The 21,321-nt window shown below is 43.7% G+C and overlaps 1 protein-coding gene across 5 annotated transcripts; it reads right to left on the bottom strand.

Annotated features, from left to right (window-relative positions):
- Positions 1–627: 627 nt before the first annotated feature.
- Positions 628–21,257, bottom strand: EIF4ENIF1 (eukaryotic translation initiation factor 4E nuclear import factor 1). 5 transcript variants are annotated; one of them, XM_054645506.2, is made up of 19 exons: positions 21,098–21,257; positions 20,520–20,646; positions 17,228–17,301; positions 16,306–16,433; positions 15,491–15,771; positions 14,722–14,923; positions 13,465–13,640; positions 11,835–11,970; positions 11,318–11,497; positions 9,258–9,487; positions 7,917–7,985; positions 7,272–7,455; positions 6,741–6,820; positions 6,237–6,376; positions 5,978–6,062; positions 4,835–4,967; positions 3,407–3,751; positions 3,037–3,201; positions 628–2,502 (listed from the first exon to the last, which is right to left on the bottom strand). In XM_054645506.2, exons 2-19 carry the CDS (start codon positions 20,616–20,618, stop codon positions 2,276–2,278), a joined length of 2,934 nt encoding a protein of 977 aa, XP_054501481.1. In that variant the 5' UTR covers positions 20,619–20,646; positions 21,098–21,257; the 3' UTR covers positions 628–2,275. The 5 variants fall into 5 exon arrangements, with proteins under 5 accessions (XP_054501481.1, XP_054501485.1, XP_054501482.1 ...); XM_054645510.2 differs by having other exon boundaries at positions 3,407–3,469; positions 7,917–7,988; XM_054645507.2 differs by having other exon boundaries at positions 3,407–3,688; positions 7,917–7,988.
- Positions 21,258–21,321: the final 64 nt, after the last annotated feature.

The raw sequence follows: 21,321 nt of genomic DNA on the forward strand, positions 1-21,321 counted from the left end.
GCTTATCAAAGCTTCAAGCATTTGCCCTCCTACAAAAAGGAAGTAGGGGTGTTTAATTATAGGGGTGTTTATTTAGATGCATTAAAAACACTCCCCCTCATGTTGTTATACATTAAAGAAGACCAAGTGATTAGAGACACCCACTCAAGCACTAAATCCTTGGAACAGTGGCTGCTCTTCAGCCTGGGAAGGAAACATCCCAGCCTTGATTCTGCTCATTCCCACCTGTACTTTTCTCAGTCCCTGCAGCAGTGAGGTGAACTGCTGCAGGGTGCTTGGGTCATGAGCCCCAGTGGAAGGGGCAGAAGATGAGGCTGGTGCTCAGATTGGGTTTCACTGCTGTCTCCTCACTGTCACACTTTGTTCAGAGCTGTTAGTTTTACAACTTCTAATACACTGAGCCTCATTCCTCACGTTTAGCTGTGACATTTAAATGCAGCAATTCCCTCCTGGGCACCAGTGAGACCAGTCACTCTTGTCAAAGCAGAGTGATCCTCCCCACCCCTGGATTAATTGAAGTTTTCTGCATCTCAACTCAAACCCTGGTTCCATCTTACCCACAGGAACAGTGCTAAAAATTCATCAATATTCTGACATCATTTAGTATAAGAGTAATTGATACAGAGAGCTGGTAGAATCAACTTTATTTACAGAATGTTACTGGGAAAGTGTCAAGTTAAAAAAGTATGAAAACAATCTTACAAGGACAAGCTGGTGATTGCATGTTTTACAGGGATTGTTTTGGGAACAACCACTAGAAGAATGGGTGACCTCCAACAGCTTCCAGGTTGGAGATTGCAGCTTGCTATTTCATACAACACTGTCTCTGCTGGACTGAAACAAACCCACCACAGCACACTGGCAGGGGTTATAAAATACAGACAAGTGATTTTTTTTTTTTTCCCTGCTGCTGGTTTTGCTTTCAGTGAGACCTAAGAAAGAGCAAGTCTGTGAGAGTTCTGGTTTTACTTTCACCTCTTAAAAGAGCACAATGGCCTAAGCTAGGTAGGACATGACAGCAGTACTAGACTCAACACAAGTGAGGGAGTGAAGTGAGGAACCATGCACAAGGATGGAAGAGAACATTTAACTGTTCAGGGAAGTGAAACAGGCTTAAAAGGAACATAGTATTTTAAAACCAAATATACACAGTAAGATCACAAAACTACCCCATCCTCCCCCTTTCAAGCCACAGAACAAGACTCCAAAGGCAAGTTTCACAGTAATGGCATCACCAGATGCACACTAGATTGAGGACAGTTCTTGGGACTCCCTTCCATGAACAGCACTGAAGGCAGTACAGAATATCCACAGCTATGACTGAGGAGTTGAAGGGTGAGGAGGATTCCAAGGCTCCATTTTGATGACCTTTAGTAACTGGCTTGAAAGATTAAAACAAGGAAAATACTGCAGCTAAATAAGGACCAGCACCAGCCCTCTCAAAAGAGCAACAACCAGTAGGTACCTACAGACTGAAGATCTGGCTTTAGCATGACTGCACCAGGTCCCATCCTCAAGGCTTTTGAAGACTAAACAATTCTCTCATTTGGTGGCAAGAGTCACAGGGAATCAGACCTTTGTTACATAGACAGCAAGATGTGGGCTTTTACTTTGACACTTTAGCTACACTGAGTGCACAGTACGTGACAGAAAAATGTGAGAGGGAGACCTAGAGGAGATGAGCAGCAAGAAAAGGCAAAGCAACTTCATCCTGTTCACTCACACTTAAGATATGCAACTTTAATCTTAAAGAAAGTCCCACACGTACAATGGAGAAAGGTCCAAACCATAGGCACAACTAAAGCTCAACTGTTATCAGCTACTCTTATGTACAGCTGTATAGATTCAAAAAGGCTATTCTAGGTGTGTATGTACAAAAGATTGTTTATACACAAGTCTGTACAGAAGGGTCTATACATGTAGTTTTCTGCAGAAGGAATCCATAGCTGCTACCTCTACACTAGAGAATATCAGCACTTCATTCACATATCTTACAAAAAGAAACAAAAAAAAATAGAGACTTCCAGGATTAAACTGGCTTTGTCGTGCATCTAAATTTCTTCAGGCTTCACTATCCAAGCCATAATGGATCCTTTAGTCTTGATGCAGACATGAGACCAGGACAGGTGCCATGTGCTTTAGTCTCTCAAAAGGAAATTCTGCACCGGAGTGCTAAAAATAAAAGCCCCAAAAAACCAAACAGAGGTGAAGTCCTGACCATGGACATTCTCATCCAGTCTAAAGAATGGCAAGTGTTCCACCCAGTGGTCACTGTTCACTGCCGGAATTCCAGTTCATCCACGCTGATGACTTTGGATGGCATGGATGGAAGAGGCTGCTGCAAGACATCTGAACCAAACCATTTTGCAAGGCCAATGGGAGAGCCACTCCTCTGGCTGGGGCGATGGTCGAGCTGTGTGTGCCCTTGAGATAATCCAGTCCGAGGCAGCACATTTGGAGGGGTTGTTTGTGCACCAGCAGGTGATCCCTGTGCTCCAGAGCCTGTGAAACGTAAGGTATTAGAGGTGCAGTAATACCCAGCACAGATTTGCCCTCGAGCTATCACCTGGTAAGGCATGTGAGCTGAATGTGGCTTTTATTCATTCTATGAGCCCCAGAAGTCCAGGTACCACGTGTTTATTTTCATTAGTACTCCCATAAATGGCCTGACACTGCCAGTTCCAGACACAGACGGGTTTGAAGGGAAGACCAGGATCAAATAGCATTTCCCTGGAGAACGTGGGTGGCCCGTGGCCCAAGAAGGCTGAAAGCCTGCACATATGCTGCAAGAGTCAGATCTGTCAGTAACAACACATGTTCTGAAACCAAACACTTCACTTGGACTTTGTTCTGGCATAACAGCTTGCACTGGCCCAAACCACTTGAGACCCACACAAGGTTAGTGATCACAAATAACTAAATTAAAGTAGCTTCATGAATATCTAAATTAAAGTAGCTTCCTGCTAGTCCAGTGCACCCAACACCCCAGAAAGGAGCCCTCTAGAACTCACACTCCTGCTGTCTGTTCTAGCCTACCTGATCGTTGTAGCTGCTGCTGCATCATGGCGAGCTGCAAAGGCGTCCCCGAGCGTGGATTTAGGATGTGATGGCTTGCTGTTGGCAGTGGATAAAAAGGCTGGCCAAGGATGGGAGCAGATATTCCCTGCAAGTGAGACAGGTCCACTCCAGGAGGAAGCATACCTGTGGAACATGAGCAAGAAAACTTCTTACCTGATAAGCACCAGGAACTTCATGCAAAACAAAACATATGTATTTAGATGGGTTGGAATTTATTGTCTGATTTAAAGGTAAGTTTTGATATAAAGACTATCAGCAGCATCAGTTTGTGCTGCTCCTAACAGTCTCAAAGAGAACATGCATAAACAGGAAAAAAAGTATGGATTACCTGCTTGCAGCAGAGGAAGATGTTGTGGATGGACCCCCTGTGCCATCATTCTCTGGACCAATCCTGGGTGGAGTTGATGAGCAGGTCGTACAAGTGGTACATGGGGAACAAGGGGTACTTGATGAACAGGACGAAGGAAAGGGCCTCCTGGTACTGGGGAGGCCATTGTAGGAGTCTTCCTACCAGCTGATTTGGGCCTGTAGTCTTGCTCTTTGGTGCAACGATTTGCTTGGGTAAGAGGTGTGGAACATGCAGAGCGTTGCAGTGCAGGTAGTTTGGTACCTAAGGTGGGCAAAGTTCCTTGATCTGCATTCTCCACAGAACTAGACAGTAGGTTATCTGTAGCTAGAATTGAATACAGCTATTACAGTCCACAGCTAGAGATTGCACCTCATGAAAATTAAGGCTTAATGATTGGATTTGATTGGTTCCAGAACTAGCTGAACTGTAGTCATATATATTTAATAGCAAGCATCTTTTTTCTGGATGCTTCTGGCCAAATTATTTCAAAAAGAGTAATGAGAAGGAATATGTTCCACAGGAATCCCTGTACAGCAAACTTTAATTAGTTTAGAATCAACAGTAACTCCACTTTTAATTCTTATTTTTCCTTCTTAGGAATTTTGAACTGGCAGCACAGAGGAGTCAGTGCCAAAGGTTGATAGGAGGTACAAGAGATCCTCCCTAGACAAGATTACAAGTTGGAGTTATGCCAGAAGTCTGGCCAAAGGTGGTTTTTCAGTTTAGCTGTGTTTGACAGCAGCCTTCTACATCTGACATCTGCTTAGCAAGATTTGGAACTAGGGCATCTCCAGAAGCCACTTTCACAGAGCATCCAGATGAGTAAGACAAGGCCTGAAATACCCTGGCATCAAGTACTGCAGTGGAGATATTTCAGTTGGACTGCTACCATGAACTGCAAGCTGCCTCTGCAGCTACCAGTGCTGAAGGACAATGCCACAGCCATTGGCCATGTCAGGGTCAGGCAACTGGTGTTGAGCATTTCCTTTTAACAGCCTCTTACATCAGTTTGGGTGACAAAATGCTTCCCTGATCTGCTACACTTAAGAGTTTAACTGGTCTCAGCTTTGACTGTTCAGTTGTCTCAAGACAACAAAGTTTTCAATTACTGGTGTAGAGAGCTATGGAAGCATTATTGTCACTGTGCTTGTTCCTCCAGAAAAGTTGCAAACAATTATGGTTCAGCCCTCTTAGTGTTGCTCAGAAATTGATAGGAAATAGAGATTAAGCCCCAGCACTACTGGAAGAGTATTCCCTCCATAGCTCTGGCCCCTCCTCCCATAGGCTCCCTCCTCATCTCCACAGATCAGGAATGTCTAAAGGTAGCCTGGGTCTATTATGTGCTGAGACAACCTGAGTCTATTCCAAATCCCTTTTGCCTGTGGTATTTTAAAGCCATTACAATACCTTCATTTGGTCTCTGATTTTCATCTTTAACATCACTGATTTTCATTTTCCCAGACACTGGATCCTCTTTGCTTTTCTCTTTGCTCTCGTACATCTTGCGAATCACCGAGGTAGGTGTGAAGGAAGGGGACAGCTGCAGAGAACACAGTGAGAAACTCACCCAGGGCTCATTATCCAGGCCACCATACCTCAGCTGTGGGAGGACACCAATTCTAGCACATCCTTTCCATTTAAAGCCCTTTTGAATCAGCTGCTGTGTGCCCATGATTTTACTTCACCTCATTTCATAGCTTTATTCTATAGATTAAGCATGTCTCTTTAGCTTTTCTGCAAGTCTAATATTAAAATCTGCAGCTGTTCTCAGTTAAATGTACCTTAACAGGCTTGAAACAAAATAGCTGAGCTGTAGTGTAAGTTACAGCTGTTTCCTCTTTGCTATTGGTTCAGAAGAGCAACTCCATAGGAATTCCTACAGAGCTGCTTCATCTGCATTAGCTCAGGGCTGATGTTCTGCACAGAATTATTGCCTCACTTCGGTTTTCCCCCATTCAGAGTTCCATGGCACCTGTGGAAGTCACTCATTTGGAATATAAACCTGTATTACTTGTTTCATTTGGCAGGTGATGGAGCTGCAAGTACTTGACTGATTAATTGGAAAATTCAGATGAAAACTGCATTCTACATAGTACTGAAGGTAGAGAGGCAACAGCCTGGCTTTGAGATTTCACTAATTTTCAAAGTGACCCTGAAGCTCCTTGGCATTACTTCAACCCACAGACACTTAGGTCAAACACTTCACACCCAAACACCAGTGTTCTCTAAAGCATCTCATGGCTTTCAGCACTTGTCTTAAAATTTAAGCATCAAAATATGATGGCTTAGTTTTTCATAATCACCTTCATTTGGTTTCAGAACATGAGGTCAAGGTAACATTAATGGTATTTCTTCAGTTTCAGGTAAGACAGTGGTCAGAAAAGGCTCTTTTCCAAGGTGAAGACATTCAGTTAAACATGAAGGAAAACTCATTCCATTATCACATTAACTCCATGGGCTCCCTTTCTCCCATCAATTACCACTGCTCTACTCTGCTAACTGCAGACACTTGGACAGTTCTCCTACAAGCACTGAACATCAGGTACTGACCATGCTTGTAATGGATGCTGCAGGGGCTGGAGAAGATGCATTCCCTCTGTGTCCTGGTGCAGGGGATTTGGTCATTCTCTGCTGCCTGTGAAGGGACAGGGAGTCAGAAGCTGCTCTGCTCTTGGCACAGAATCAAAGGCAGCACTGCCAAGAACCAATGCAATCCTGAGTGCCTAGTGCTAATATCTACTGAAAGGCAATACTCACATTAAAAATCAGTTAACAGCATGCCCCTTATATTTTGCAGTCAGGTGCTCACCTGTTTCTGTAGCCATCTCTGCTTTTGTCCATTTGTGGTTTACCAAAGCCATGCTGGTAGAAATTTGCTGCATGTATGGCCAAGTCATGTGGGAGTGCCAGTCCTTCCAATGCAGCTTGCTGGATCTCCAGGGGACTCATCTGAGGTAGAGGTGGATAAAAACCACACAAGTCAAAGCCTGTATTTGGCTGAGTTTTTTTAAGCTATTGAAGATTGATTGCTATAGTTACTGACATCTTCACCAACATCTGCCCACCAACAGTCTTTTTTATTAACAGGTAACAGAAGTTTTTTGAAACTTTGTACTTCAGGTTCTCTAAAATGGGCCAAATTGCAATGAGGTTTGGAGACTCTACTAAATTAGACTTTGCATCCTCACACTCAGAGTAAACTTAACAAAGCACAAACATCTGGGTGCAACAACTATGTATTTCCACAAGTTAGCTCTAGACCACAGCAGACAAAGCCATGCAAATACATTAAACAAAAGGCATGTCATCTAACCTGTGCAGCAACTGGGCTCATGGGCTTCCTTACACCTGGAAAAGGATCACCAAGCAACTGCTGAGAACCTTGTCCAAAACCTAAAGAATATAAAACAGTTGGATTTAAAAGTACTAACAGTTCCTTTCAATACATAGAATATCCCAAAGTAAAATAATGCCACATGAATTAAGGATTCCTTGTGAAGACTCTCAGCTCACCCCTTAAATCTACATAGAGCTCCATCTCTTCCTTGTCACAGAGCTGGAGAGCTACAAAGGAGGCTCCTGGTAGTGTTTTATAGTACAAATGGCCAAGTACTCCTTGGAAGTTATTCTTACACAGTAGCTGAGCACATTATTCCTCACCAGAACTCACTGTGAGGTCTGGGTGATGAATTTAACATCAGAGACTGAGTGAAAAGGCACTTAGCACTCAAAAGGCAGACACTGCCCTAGTTGTCCACCAAGTGCCAGGAAGTTTCTATAATTCTGTAAAGCAGTCTTAAAAGAAATCTCCAGTAAGGAAAGCCCCGTTTGCAAGCAGTCTCACCAATGGGGGAGGATATTCTGTGGCGCAGGTAATCGGCAGAAGCAGCTCGTGCAGGGAACACAGGAGGGATGGGGGGAGAGGGGGCTCTCTGTGCCAGCAGGGAGGCTGCAGGCTCCAAACCCCCCATCAGCCCACTCAAGACATTCGATGAAGCAGGTCTGGTAATGGGTGGACCAAGAAGCTCCTAAGAATAATTAAAGAAAGAACATTAAAAATAGGACAAATTTACACAAATGAGCTCATTTTACTACACCACAGCCTGCCCTATTTATAGCAACTTAGAGACAAGGGGGACTTGTGCAACCAGCTTTGCCCAGAAGAAGGCACTCAGCAAGCTTTTCATTTTCAAGCTCTAATTACAGGAGGTAACATGACAAGACAAATTTTTAGGTAAACTGATCAGTTTTAGGTAAACTGATCTAGTCCCTGGTTCTTTCTTTATACTATCTTGTCTGATAGTATAAGAAAGGACACACTTAATGGATCAATGTGATCCATCATGGGCTCTGTCAAGGATGACTGACACTGCCAGTATCTTGTCTGACTGTTGATCCCATAAGGCCTTAAATGCCTTATTTTCAAATAATTTTTGTTTTCCCATTGGGGATATGCTTTTAAGTACTTGCCTCCCCCCAGTAAGAATACCTGCAGAATATTCTTTGACAGAGGCTGGCCTGACATCTCTGGAGGTGACATTAAGTGGCTTTCAAGGCTCTGCTAAGAAAATGAAAACGCTGTAAATTAGACATAGATACAACCAAGCTTGTTAAGAGACTATTTACATTTGTTTCAGTGACAGAAATAATTTCATCTGTGGTGCTGAACAGTAGTTTATGCAACAGCCAAATAAAATTTCAGCAAAGTTAAGGGCTGAGCTGGCTTACAGATTTCACCTAAGAAAAATGACTGTACTAGATTGGATACAGGTATTTCACTGTGCCTTGTTCAAGTTTGGATCAAATATATGAACTTATGTAATTGTGTCAACCAGAGATGGGCTATTGAGCCATTGGTTAACTGAAAATATGTTAAAACTAAAAAGTGTTTGTACGTTAAAGAAATTATGCAAGATATTTTTCTGTGCATCAAAATTGCACATTAATGTAAAGAGACACCCAGGAGCAAAAGTATCAAGTCTGAGATCAATCTGCAAATTCTTCACAGGGCAAATTCACATTCTTCACTATCTTTTAGTGAAGTGGGATGGGTCTAAAAGTCCTTGGGCATAGTTTGGCAGGAAAACCACATGCTTTAGACCTACTTGGTTGTTAGAAGTATCTTCTGGTGCCAGAAATATTTACTGACAGCTTCTGGGTCAGGCATACTGCTTAGGCAGTTAGTGGCAGGATGAAATTTCATCCTACAATTCCTTGCAGTTTAAACCTTACTGTCATCTGTTGTTCAATATTAATCTTCCAGCTAACAAGTATTCACTCCAGTTCCATCTTAGTACAAGTGTGGTGGTGTTCACTGGGGTCTTAGGATGAGGGGAAGAGATGAGGACCTGACTCCATGTTTCACAAGGCTTGATTTATTATTTTATGATATACATTATATTAGAACTATACTAAACTAATAGAAGAAAGGATTTCATTAGAAGGCTAGCTAAGAATAGAAAAGGAATGGAAATGATAACAAAGGCTTGTGTGTCAGACAGAGTCTGAGCCAGCTGACTGTGATTGGCCATTAATTAGAAACAACCACACAAGACCAATCCCAGATGCACCTGTTACATTCCACAGCAGCAGATAACCATTGGTTACATTTTGGTTCTGAGGCCTCTCAGCTTCTCAGGAGAAAAAATCCTAAGGAAAGGATTTTCCATAAAATGTGTCTGAGACATCCAAGTGCTCTAAAAGTCAAGTGCAAAATAACAGATTGTTCACTGCCATACCTCTACTAAACAGAGGTCACTAAAAACATCTGGGCCTCAGGTAAGGGTTGGCTGTAACCCCCCAGGTCCCCAGAGGCACTGGCTGCACTTACATTGGCTTTGGGCTGGGAAGGCAGAGTCCCGCTTGCCTTCATGCTGCTGACCAGTTTGTTAAACGCCGTCATGTCCCCATCCTTCTTCATCTGCCTGGAGCCACTGATGTTCAGGGCTTCTTCCATTTGCTCAGCCATAAAGGGAGTGGCAATTTTCCCCTCCTGATCCACTTTCAGACCTTTTAGCCCAGCTTCGACCTCCTCCACTGAAAGTACAACCCCTGAATGTGCTGAGAAATACAAGAGAAATACTGGTAAACCACAGGTCTGTTCTCAAGTGAGCTAATAATGCTTGTGCAGGTGTTGAATGGAAGTTGTTTGAAAATTAGGAACAACCAAAAACTTAGTTTTTGATACTGATGCTAAGTGCCAAACCATGACTGATCTGGGTTTAGACTGACACTGTAATATAGACATGCACAACCACTGCTACATAAGACTCCATCACAACCTGTTTAGGCTTCAGCTCTAAATTCTTGCTCTTTCATTTATCCTGAAAGAAATGTTGTTACTACATTTTACAACTTTGCCTGCATTTAACAGAGAATATTAATGTGACAATTGAGTTGGTTTCTTTTCTCAATTAGGAAAGTTTCATTTATCTTATACTCCAGGAGACCAGATGGTTTTACAGCCACAGTGCAAGCCATGCCAAATTTCTGAAGCTATCATAAGCAGAAAGAATACATACCTGGAAAATCTAGATACTTTAGAGACTCAGTTACACACTTCAGCTCAGTGTGTATAAAGTTTGAAGTAGATTTTTTTACTCAGAAATTAAAGCCTCTTATAGAAAGATTTCACTGGCATAACCAGCACAAGGTACAGTGCTCTTAGCAGTACTTTTTTCTGTATATGCATACATCTACACATATCTAAACACCTACTGGTGCCTGACATCAAGGCTAAACATGCTTTATGGACCAGCTGACACACATCACAAGGCATGACACCTTAAAAGAAAAGAAAGAAGAGACAGAAGCATGCCATGGGTTGCAGATATCGGACCAAAGAAATAAGATTTACTAGAAATTTGGGCAAGGAGGTGGAGAAAAGAAACAATGATGCAGACATGCAGCACAGAACATGAGTAAACATGATGTTGGTGGAGAGGAATTGGTCTGAAAACTCCACAACACTTGAAGAGCTGTACAGCATTTTGTGGGAATGCAGAGCCCCACATCAGGTACTTCTGAGTAAATGGAAGCTTCCCCACAGATTTTTGTTCCTTCATCCTTGGTTTGTGAGGATCAAAGTTGAAAAAGTTTTTAGTAGGAAAGTCAGACTAAGCAGAACAGAAATAGAACTACAAGTCTTTTTAAAGTGAAATTAAGGAAGTTCTCCACATGTTAGCCAACACTCCCTACTCCCAGACTGGATGTTTAAGAACATTTGCAGTGCTTAGATGCTTTCCTTCCCAGCTGCTTCACACTAATCACTTGTTCTTCAGTCCAGTTTACATGGCAATACATGCTGCTTGCCAAAGAGAAACCAATTTGGAATTAGACCTCAAGATTTCACAGAACACATGCATTTTGTACACTCCATGCATGCTATGGGCCCAGACATGCAAATCCCTACACAAACAAACAAACAAATCCCATTCTCAAGGCACTGTACAACTTCTTAGATACTGACACTTAATGGATCAATGTGATCCATCACAGACACTGCCAAGGATGACTGACACTGCCAGTTTTTGGTAAAGCCAGAGTTTAAATGCCACAGTTTCAGAGCTGACATTACCAGTCACCAGTATGAAAAACTGCAAATGCCATACACAAAGCTGGGAACTCAGATCAAGACTTGCATCATCTGTAATTGTTTCTGGCCACTAAAGCAGTCTGATAAAGTGATGTCATCCTGTGATTAGGATGAAAAGAGTCAGTGATGATATTGACACAGCTGAGAGCTGCTGAATACTGAGTTTTCAGTGCTGTAAGTAAATCTGTAACAGTGCCTACTCCTGGATTTGGGCAGCTGAGGTTTCCAGAATACCAAGCCTCTTGCAGGGGGACACTGCATCACAAGAACTTGACAATAGCTGAAGAGGCACTTACTGCTCTCTCTAAGCTTTTCCTTGTTGGCTGAAAGACTTGAGAGAAGAGGTTTTAAGTCCACTTTGGCTTTCTGTAGCATTTCTAGGATGTCCACTTTGTTTTCAGAGTGGTCTTCCAATGGAATGGGAGCAAAGTAGTTTCCAGAGTTCTGGCCAGGGGAGAGAATGGCTTGCTCTAGACCTGAAACAGTAAAACCAGGAGCACTGCGACATCAGTTTACCAACCCAATGGCTCAAGATGAACATACACTGGCAACCAACTTCAGCATGTCACTGCAAAGTTATGCCTCACACCCCTTGCCCAAGATCAGCTGGAAAGTCATCAGGAAGCACTGACAAGAACATTTATTAACAAAGAACTTACAGCTGCTTACTCTAAGAGCTTCCAAAAGAATGCCAAGTGCTTAAACTGTGGGAGAATTCACTGTCCTAAAGCCTTATCTGCCATCTTCTTATTGAATGAGTAAGAAAGAATGTGGAAGGAGGCTCCCTGACCCTGCCTTGTCCTGCAGCCTTACCTGCCAGCCTCTCCAGCTCCTCATGAGGGGTAGATCTCAAGCTGCTTGACCGACTTCCAGAACGACTGGGATTAGAAAACCACCTGCTGAACCTGCTGGCAGACACTGAGCCTTCCCCCAGCACATCCTCTATCATCTAAGGGAGGGAAAAAGGAAAAAAATATTAACATAAGCAAGATCAGCAACATTTCTGAGAAGCTTTACTGTGCAAGCAAGGTTCTTCTGCTACAGACAAGTAGATGCTGCTCCCAGAGTTTCAAAGCTTTGATGTGCTTTTCTCCTGCAGACAGTTAACATAACCCAGCATACATCCCTAACTGACACCAAATATTTACTCACAGTAAAACTGTAACTGAAAAAGCACAGTCAGAGCTTTAACCAAAGGCCAACAACTACACCATTTTAAAGTGCAAGTGACAAAAGAACTTCAAGTATTTAAAAACCAGAGCATTATAAAAATATAACTCAAACTAAAGCTTCTCCTATACTTCAAGGCAGTACCCAGTTAAAGCCTGGCTCAACAGGCACAGATGCAGTTTCAGGCACCATGTTTTCTTTTAGACAAAAGGAAGAGCAGCTTCTTCCTCTCAGAGAAATTGGTTTATTTCTGAAACAAAGAGCAGTCAACACTATTTACAACAGAGAAAAAAAATAGCACTGCTCCATTTGGTTTTGATTGTTTGACTCTAACATATTGTACAAGAAATGTACAAACCTATGATAACACTTGCCACAGACACCTCACCAGTACAAAGAAACATTTATGACAAGTTACAACATCTGCCCATCTGCTTCATCAGCAGTTTTTTTCACTTGGGAAATCCCTGCTTTTAAAAGGAGTCACCACCTTGCACGTATGCTGAAAATCAGATTATCAAGCCTAAAGAAACCATTTACAACTTCCATAGGGAGAATGAACTCTCCTCCATGTATTTGTCAAATCACTGGCACCATGTACAAGCAGCTTGTCCACATTTAAGATTAGGTCAGAAGTCCATTTGTTTTTAAACCTCAACATTTCTAAACCATGTCAGGTCTGTTTGTTTGCAGTCAGAACCCAACTTTTGACTAAACTGGTAGGCTGTGTTTATCCAACACAGAAGTGATAGTTCTAAAAAATTAATTAACCTCTTAAAGGTTTAAGTACTAAAGATTCCAACCCTTTCAGACATACATCCTTTCAGGCACTAGTGTCTCCAGGCTCACTGCCTGCCAGGAAGTCTGCATAGGAGGATCTGCTTGCTGCATCTCCCAGACTTAGACAGAAAAGGCTGTCTTCAGCTAGGCTAAATTTGTACAGTGAATCTTCTCTGAACATATCTTGGATAATTCCAAAGAAGATCCATTCAGAATGTCAATTTTGAGCCTTCAAGTAATGACCAAAAGAAAGGAAAAATGGTCAGCTAGTCTGCCTCTAACACTTACTTTGGAGATGGAGCCAGTCCCAGGGATAACAACCTTGGCAGAAACATCCTAACACTCCAAAGCTAAAGCTCTGCAAATTCATCTTAAACATACACACTTCATAAAGGAACTTCCACAAAGCAAGAAGTTTTAGCTTTCACAGAATGCAGCTGCAGCAAAAATGCTTCTCATGAATACACCCAGCCTTAAACCCCAGAAAACTCACTGAAGCCAGGCCGGGAACACTTTTATCCAAGTTAAAGAACTCATTGAAGTCAAACTCTCCTGGAGCTGGTTCTTGTAAAACAGCTTCTCTAGGAACTTCTTGATCTGCTGGAGTTTCATTGGCAAGGACAGCTTGCACTTCATCCTCTTCTGCCACTCCACCATTGCATTCTATGCCTTAAAAAGAAAACCAAGGGACTGCTGAATCACTGAACTTGACTATTTCCTGTGGGAACAGTGCCTGGCAGCCAATGCACTTGCCCAGGGATTAGAATCACAGGCCCAAAAAAACCCCAGCCTCCAACTGATACCTCATCAGTTCCACTCCACTGACTCCTGCTACAACTCCTAGCACACAGCTTCTAGTCTGGTAAGACTATCTAGCTCAGAAAAATAAGAATTGCCATTGAACTGGGCACAGACTGCACCCTGATCAGCCTGGGCTGTTATGCCACACCAAGCACATACAGCTGTTGCAGAAAGTCAACAGCTGCTCCTGTTTTTCCACCAAGAATCCTTTGGCAGCTCCTGCCTTCTTGACATGGGTTGTTAATAGTCAACATATGACAAATACTGCTCCTCCTCCTTCACCAGGAGCAAGGCACTTCTCACTTTAGAGACTTCTCAGCAAGCTTGCACAGGGCACTGCAAAAATGTTGTGACATAGCTCCAAACTCCTGTGCTTGGAACTGCACTACAATCCAGTTGTGTTGTCCACCTGCAGAACTTCTAGCATTAAAAAGTCATCTCTCTTGCCATACTGCAACTTTTTTTTTTAATCATCCAATGACTGCACAAGTTTCCTAATTCAGTTTAAAGCTATGTTACTGGAAGATGTATACCCATATCAGTGTTCCTAATGTTAGTATTACCATAAGGAAAAACACTATTTCAAGTACCTCAGAGCATCAGCTTAATTTAAACAGAGCCTTTAGCACCCAGCAGGATATAGAAATGAACAAAACCTTTAGAATAACCTATCAACTTCTGATATCATTCAGCATCCATACAAGGTTTTTTCCCAGCCTCTCAATCTTGCCTCTCTTTGGAAAAAACCAGTAATTTATCACCTAATTGATCTTCCAGATTACAAATACCATTATAGGCTTTACACCTTGTGCTTCAGGATGACCAAAAGCTGTGCAAGCTTAAGATAAAGGTTTTCATCTACACCTGTCTGGATGTGTAACAGTCCCTGCACACCCAGCAATGAGCCCCACTAGCAGGCAAGCAGAGCTCCTGGGAGCTTTGTCCTTACCTTCCTTCAGCGAGGCTGTGCGTCGCCTCGTACGTTTTCTGCCTTTGTGATCTTCCTCCAGAATTTTATCATCAAAGCCTGTCAGCTCAATGGTTTCAGACTGACTTGTAGGCCCAGCAGAGAACCACTCAGGTTCCTCTTCAGTGTAGGAATCATTCCTTCTTCGCTCCCCAAAGACACGTTTGCTGTCACCAAACTCCCTCTGAAGGCAGATAGTAAAAACATTAGCCTTAATAAAATACTGCTTCCTAAGATTCTTCCCCAACTGCCACCTTTCACACCAGTTCTGGGTATTTTTAAATGTGTATGCAACCTCCCTCTATGCTCTGTAAGCTTTTAAATTTAAAGCTTCACAGCTGAATTTCTGCTTCATTACACCAAAAGCTATTGATCTGCAAGTGCTTCCATGAACTCAACTTTGCAGCCTGAGAATTAGCAGTTTCTTTTTTTTAAAAAAAGCCTGAAAGCATTTACTGAGGTTATGCTTGCTGACAACTGCCAGGTCAAGAACTACAAGTGAACTATTAGACTTTTGAACCTCTTGCTAGTAAAAGTCAGCCACGGGCAGGGTTTGTCTGACAAACAGCATTACATACACCCCTGGAAGCTCTCTGAAGGAATGTAAGTTTTGAAACACCAAGTGCTCACCCTTAAAGGGCCTGCTTGCACAGAACACTTTGCTGCTGCCTGCAGCTCACCTGCCCCAGGTGCTTTCAGTGCCCAGGTGTCCAAAGCCCCGATTTAACAGCGAGGAAAAGAAGGAACCAACCCTGAAGCGTTTATCCTTGTAGTCCCTGTCACGATCGCGGTCCCTGGCGTCCCTGGAGTCCCCGCCCCGATGGTCCTTGTCGAAGTTCCGGGAGGAGATGATCCGGCCGCTGCCGATCCTGCGGCCGCCGATCACGCGGACGCCGTCGCTGTCCTTCTCCAGGGGGCTCCCTGCCCGACGGGAGCTGACAGACGCTGTCACATGGCAGCCACCCCCAAAGCTCCGCCTCTGGGGACTCAGCACTACATCCAAGTCATCTTCTTTCACTCGCTCTCTTGGATCTACGAGTCAAAGATCACACAAAAAGCATTAAATTTAATGTATTAAACACAAGTGAGTTGTGTGTACAGCACCCCTCTGTTCCATAGCTTTGCTGCTATCCCAAGGCTTTTAAAGGAAAATGCTCATGATTTATTGTTGTGAAGCTGATCTAGCTGAGACCACAGGAAGTGCAAACAAAAAATTTACTGGGTATTGAGGAACTACTGTGGTCTCCTAGAAGTACTTGCTTTCCCACTATAGAACTTCTAAGTGCTCAGCTTTGAGTCCCAGCACTTGCATTTTACATATGTATTCATTATTACATGGCAATAATAGGAGGATGTGACTGACTGTTGCACAGGTTTGTTCTCAGGTAACAGTCACCAGAAAACTCACTATAGTCTAGTTGGAACAACCAAGTCTTCTTTGACACTTATCCTGTGCAGCCAAACAGTTTTCAGAGACTTTGTTTGGTCTCCTTTGTGCTATCCCAACAGAAAGGTTTTGCCAACAGCCCAGGTTCAGTTTTGAGCAAGGTGCTCAAACACACTCACCTACTATTCTACGCATAAGAGAAGTCCGATCGGAATCCAAATCTTTTTTAAAGCTTTCCACTGGTGAAGTTCTCCCTGAAGTTGGATATAAAGATGCATGCCACTTCTCTGGATCCCAGACACCATCACTAGGAAAATAAAATTGCAGGATTGTTTGCTACCTTGTAGTCTAATAAATGCTTCATAGTGCTGCTGTTGGAAACCTAGAATTCACTGGTGAGCAACCAGTACAAGTGAATTATCCTTCTCTTTTTACCCAACTTTTAAATCTGCTGTACTATGGTTTATTACTTCACACATAGTATTTGGATCTCTTCTGTAACAGGAAACAAGTACAATAGCTAGTACCAGATTTTAGAACACTAGTTATTGTTGAAGCTTGCCTGGTACACTGCAAAACAGTTCAAGTAGATCACATGGTGCTGCTCTTCAGCATTTGAGTAATTTTACCTCAATCTCACACTTCCACAATAAATTCATTGAATAGTAAAGAAACTGCTCCTTAATAAGCTTACAAACACCAGCCAAGAACACTCACCTCCATTTTTTAGTGAGGTACAGTGACAACATGGGAGAGTGATCCACTAAGCAAGGCAGCTCGTTACAGCCTGACCCAGTCTGTGCTACACACCCATCCATGTTCTTGGTACCTTTTCCTGCAAGTCTGTAAGACTTGTGTTGTGTGAAGTTATGAGATCCAGCAGAAAATAATCTCTGTTCAAAGAACAAAATCCTTGGCCAGAGCATTGAGCCCTTCCTAGCAGATTAGTACTTCTGAAAACTGGACTCCATAGCAGTCTGAACTTAGTGGCACATACACCTCCCATCAACATAAGAGCACTTCTTAGCTAAGTGGTTTTTTGCAATTTAAACTTTTGCTTTGAAAGAAATGTATATAGCCTTTGTATAATCAAGAAAATACCTGTCATATTTTTCAGAAAGACAAGAAGGTCTTTTTTTAGAGTAGGGACGCTCTTTAATATCCAGCAGCTCCTCCTAGAAAAAAAAAAAAAAAATCAAGACATGAGTTTTGATTCACAGCCAGACAAGATTTAAGTGACTCAAATCATCCATTCCAGACTGACTGTTCATTTGAGTGTTTTAATTTGACAGCCCAGGCTCCCCAGTATGTTGTTTCCTATCCTGTGAAATACAGCACTGAAAGTTTCTATTTCAGTTGTTCTACCAGTGGCCACTGACCAAACACTTACTCAAAGCACTAAGCCTTACTAGGCCAGGCTCAGTTTCTTGTGAACACTCCAAGGCTGCTCACACCATAAATGTTTATGTATTCACTTCCCTGGACACTTCAGCTTAAAAACAACACAGGCATCATGGACACCAGAGCTGGTGAGCTCTTCAGAAGGAATCAAAATTGCTGTGGTTAATGCCATAGAGAGTTCAGCAGGTAAAAAAAGCATCAGCACAATTTCAGTTACTGGTGTAGATCTGCAAATTCCAGTCAAGCTCGCCATTTCTGACCATCACCAACTCCCAGATATTATGATGTGTGTTATACAATTACCCATTCCACCCAACACTAAATAAATGCTGGATAATTTATTTTCCCACTTTCTACCAGCTTTGACCAGCCCTTAGCTAACCACTGCACACCCTGAGCAGTCAGTCACTCAACTGGCAACCAGTGCAGTCTCACTGCAGCTTGCCACATTCAGAAAGCATTATTAATGGTGTGATCATCAGTGCTCTAAATCAACATGAACTCTGCTGCAGTTAAGATGCACATTTCTAGTTGCACTTACTCATTCTCCCAAGATCCCCTTTCTTCAACCTGCCTCACTCCCAACTGTACTGAAATATTCAGAACTGTGCAGGGATCAGTGAGCAGCTGGAAGGATAAAGAAATCCCAACAGCAGACAGCATACATCAGCCAAACTGAAAGAAATCTCTTTACCCTTTCCCCCAAAAATACAATATCCTTCAGAACTCTTACATCACTTTCCCCACATGATTACAATCAGTTCATTAACGATGCCAGTTTGACACTTGCTCTAGGTGGCAATTTGGTAGCTGGATAAAACTTTAACATTCCCCCACCCCAGGCATCACCCTGTATCAGACCTCAGCAAGAAGAGTGCCATTAAAGGGAGCCTGGCCTCCCTGCCCACAGCTTCCCAAAATAAACCTCAATCTGTGAGGAACATCAGTGCTGTAACACTATCAGAGCCTGATGCACACACTACAAGTATGAACAGCCCTGTCCATCACCAGACTGGGAATGGGTTGTTCTGCTGGCCACGAGAGGGAGTCCACAGGCTCTCATTCACATCCTATCACAATTCTTCACTCAAGTGAGGAAAATTTGAATTGTTTCTTGCCTTTCACTCATTAGCTGTGCACCCTTGGAGGAACAGCTTCCCAAGAACCAGAAAAGACACAGCTTAAACTGTAGAGCACGCCTCCAACAGAGGAGATAAATGCTGGCACTTCCACCTGTGGGGTTTTATGTTTAATTCACATACATTCTAAGCAGGCTGGGGGAAGTGTGCTTAGCTGTTATCATACAGTTTTAAGCAGACAGCTTAGAACTACTCAGAGAATGAGCCAGATGTTTTCATAGTGGTAGTAAATGAATATAAACCATTAAAAGAAATCACTCCTCTTTCTAAATCAGCAGCACATACCCCAAAACAGTGTTCCCTCAATCCCTAATTAGTAGGAAACTGGAACACATGAAAATGCCCTACAATGTTGATTACCTCACCACCTGAAAATATTTGAGCTGTAAAATGTAGAGAAACCATATGATATAAAGTATTTAAACACAGACTGATTTCTGGTATTTCTTGATTTAAAGTTTCTTGGAAACCAACTGATAAACAAGACTAGGCACCTTCTGGCACCAGTTCTGCAACTTTATCCTGGTCAGAAACCACAGGTACTGAATTAACAAAACTGAAGTTACAAAGGCATTGCTTTCAGTCAACAGCCACCACCAGCATGGGCTGAACATTGCCCTAAAAAGCAGAGCAGAAATTGAAGCAGAATTCAGCTACTACACAAGAGGACTTAGGCAGGACTGAAAGAGAATAGAGACCACTTTTTCAGCAGAGGAGCTTTAAAAACAGCTCCTCTCTTTCTCTTAGCAGTTAACTGACTAAGTCTGAATAACAGGATACTTTGCATCCTGAAAAGTTAAGGGCACATCTTTTCTAAGAAGTTAGACAGATTTAGAAAGCTGTACTATTCCCAAGAAGTTTTGCCAATTCTGAAGTACGTGGTTTATTGTTGATGTCTACTTAAAATAAGCTAGAGCTCTACTATCTCAACAGAACATAGCCACAACGATAACTTCTTTTTCCTTTAAAAAACAACCTGCTAAAAAGCCAACAGCTCCAAATTCCTCAAGAAAGATAACACAGCCAGCAACAATATACTATCTCTCCTGCTCCACACTTCAGGCCATTTGCTGCAAAGTATCTTAACAGCTTTTCACAAAGCAATGACCACCTGTTCCCACAGCTTGCAGCCACGGGGAAATCAACCACCATTACAGACACTTCCCAAAGGCATTTTTCAGCAGTGGTACCAACACCCCAAACAAAATTTGAATCTTAAACCCTACAGCATATCAAGCTCACTTAGTACTGGAACAATCTTTTTTATTTGCAAGTTATCTGGCTCTTCTTCTTCCCCTCACACATATATTTAGGCATCACAGTTAAACAAAAGCACCTGTGTTAACGTTTGAACACTAAGCATTGATTAGTCACAACTGTTTAGGCTTTCAGCAATCAAATACGAGCAATTCTAAGGTTACAACAGGCACCCAGTAAACATATGAGAGGTCCTGATAAGATCTAGTGTGCTACACCTTCCTAGGAAATGGCATCTACTGCAAGAAAACATTTTTGATCAACTTTTCAAAAGAACACTGCTGAAAACAGAACTATGAGGCGCTGGTAGAACAAAATACTTCAGTCTCCACAATAATCTCTCAGCACATGCTGTGGGGTGCTCAGATATTAAAATAAGGTGGTGGAAATCAAAAGCATATCGAGGACAAGATTGCACAACTGCATCACATTTAACAAGCCGCTCATTTGACACCACTTTGTAAATCCTAATCCAGGCAAAGGCTTTTCAGCTTTCACCTCACTGTTTCCCTCTCACAAGAGCCTCCACCTCCCACTCTACTCCTGTGACCGAGACTTCCACACACAACTCAGAGACGAAAGGAGAGTGATCTAACCTTTGTGTAACGATGTGGGTATTTAGTTGTAATTCTGTTCAGCTCCATGAAAGCATCGCCATTTTCAGTTTCTGTTGCTGCACCTCCTCTTTTATCCATGGTTACTTCAAAGCCTTTAACCGCGGAGCTAATTAAAACAAAACCAACCCGTCAGATTCCAAGACGTACCTTTCTAGAGGGTGCATTTTCTCTCCAGCCCGAGTCAGTTCAGCACTTGGGCACAGCAAAGTAGAGCCGCGCTCCCCAGCAGCGCCTGTTCCCTCCCAACCCTGCCCCTTCCCCCGGCCCAGCCGGGCGGCTCTGCCTGAAGGGTCCGAGCCGCCCCGGCAGCGCGGCCGGCCCTGCCCGCGCTCGGGCGCTCCGGCTCTCGCAGTATCGGTCTGCGGGCACGGCCGGGGCGCGCGGCCGCCGGGACCCGCACCCCACACAGCCCGCGGGGCCCTGAGGGGCCGGGCGCCGCTCGCCCCGCGCCGCAGGGGCAGCGCGGCCCAGGCACCGTCCCGAGGCGCCGGAGCCGGGGAGGGGAACAGCGGCAGCGGGGCAGGTGACTCAGCGGATCCCCGCCCGGCCGCACTCACCGGCGGGTGTCCCGCGCCGCTCCGCTCCGCTCAAGGCCTCACCGCCGCCCGCGGCGTTTCCTGCTCCGGCCGCCGGCCCCACTTCTCCCCCGCCCGCCCCCACTGAGGGGCCGCACGCGCCCCGGGCCGGCGCTGCCGCCGCCGCCGCCACCGCCCCCCCCCCAGCCCCGGCCACCCCGCGCAGCCCCGCGCGCCGCCGCCGCTCCCGCTCCGTCCGGCGCCGC

The sequence above is a fragment of the Agelaius phoeniceus genome, chromosome 18, assembly GCF_051311805.1.
Source record: "Agelaius phoeniceus isolate bAgePho1 chromosome 18, bAgePho1.hap1, whole genome shotgun sequence".
Classification (NCBI taxonomy): Eukaryota; Metazoa; Chordata; class Aves; order Passeriformes; family Icteridae; genus Agelaius; species Agelaius phoeniceus.

Excerpts from the sequence above, each read along its gene's own strand:
- EIF4ENIF1 (XM_054645505.2), bottom strand. The coding sequence starts at position 20,618 with ATGGATAAAAGAGGAGGTGCAGCAACAGAAACTGAAAATGGCGATGCT. Across the intron at positions 11,971-13,464 it reads GTGTTCCCGGCCTGGCTTCA|ATGATAGAGGATGTGCTGGG; the intron begins GTGAGTTTTCTG and ends TCCCTCCCTTAG. Across the intron at positions 7,989-9,257 it reads CTTCCCAGCCCAAAGCCAAT|CAGAGCCTTGAAAGCCACTT; the intron begins GTAAGTGCAGCC and ends TCATTTTCTTAG.